Here is a 1,359-nt window from a genome sequence, read left to right on the forward strand (position 1 = left end):
GTGCCGGGCATTGGAAACATACAATTCAATGAAACCATGATCACGGCCCCAAGGAGCCGAGAGTTTCGTAGGAAAAGCAGAGAAGTAAATGGACAACGAGGGTACAGTGTGATAAGGACTCTGATGGAGGAAAATTAGGGACTAAGACAACACCAGGAAGAGTATCATTTTGATTGTGGGTGAAGTCAGGCAAATTCCCCCCAGAGAAATTGATTAGCAGAATTTTAAAGTGCATGCCACTTGGAAAGAATTTGGGACTAGGTGTGGATCACAAGTTCATGTGGCATCTGTAGAACTAGTCTCTTTCTTAAGACTTTTGCCCCTGTTGCCTGAAGTCTTCTGGCTGCAGTGGTTGGTTGCCAGGGCGCTGGACAGTCCTCATCTGTTGTGTCTTCTTTCCAGTGTCCAACAAGCACCCGTTCGTGGACAGCAATCTTCTCTACCAGTTCAGAATGAACTTCCGGCGGAGACGAAGACTGATGGAGCTGCTCAATGAAAAGTCCCCCTCCCAGGAAACCCATGACAGTCCCTTCTGCCTGCGGAAGCAGAGCCACGACAATCGGAAATCTACCAGTTTTATGTCAGGTATGACAGTCCCATTGTTTATTTGTGCGCATGTTTTTGTCTTTTGAGAAGCAGTAGAGTAATAACTTCCTTTTGTGAAATTCTGTTTTCCAGCAAATTTTTATTTATTCATAACCAATAAATATGCAAAATAATTTTAAAAACACAACTACATTGTTCCCTGGGCAGTCAACTTAAATGTCATGAAGTCTGTCTTATAAAATTATGTATTTGAATTATAGAAGACCTCTCAAAGCTCTCACTCATACATTATTTACTTTTCACTTATAAACAATTCTTACATATCATTAATTATCTAGTTTTCTAAGTCACAGCATTGAAAAGCTATGTGTTTTAAGGATGAATAGGACATGAGGGCATGTGCAACTAAAAAGCAACCGACTGTCAATCCGTCGTGCAAGGGTGACACAGGACAAAGAAGAACTATGAAAAGCAGATGGAGGCTCAGAAAGCACAGCAACCTGGGACATTACATGTCAAGGTCAAACAATCTTATATTTACAATCGACCCCGACAGAACTGATGGTGTTTGTGTCTGATGTTCACAAACACAACCCCACTCATCCAGAAAAGGTTAACTTGATGTGTCGCTCTGTGTAAGAGGCCGAGGGGCTTAAAGTGGTATCTTTAGCTCCTCTGAACACTTGGCATTGACTCAAGGAACTGGTTGGCCTCAAAGCTTTGGAAGCTCTGGGCTTAACCTGAAACTCAGGGCTAAATGAAAATAGGTGTCTGGGTTATGTACAGGAAGTGACAATGAGAACACTTGCAACT

The 1,359-nt window shown here is 42.2% G+C and overlaps 1 protein-coding gene across 1 annotated transcript in view; it reads left to right on the forward strand.

Annotated features, from left to right (window-relative positions):
• Positions 1–402: 402 nt before the first annotated feature.
• LOC105292565 (DEP domain-containing mTOR-interacting protein) overlaps positions 403–1,359 on the forward strand; it is a gene marked incomplete at its 5' end in the record, with an annotated part of 46,193 nt that continues 45,236 nt past the window's right edge. Inside the window, one exon of the mRNA XM_023530962.1 lies at positions 403–593. Coding sequence (XP_023386730.1) covers positions 403–593 — 191 coding nt within the window. The remainder of the gene's footprint in view (positions 594–1,359) is intronic.

This window comes from Pteropus vampyrus, unplaced genomic scaffold (genome assembly GCF_000151845.1).
Source record: "Pteropus vampyrus isolate Shadow unplaced genomic scaffold, Pvam_2.0 Scaffold59, whole genome shotgun sequence".
Classification (NCBI taxonomy): domain Eukaryota; kingdom Metazoa; phylum Chordata; class Mammalia; order Chiroptera; family Pteropodidae; genus Pteropus; species Pteropus vampyrus.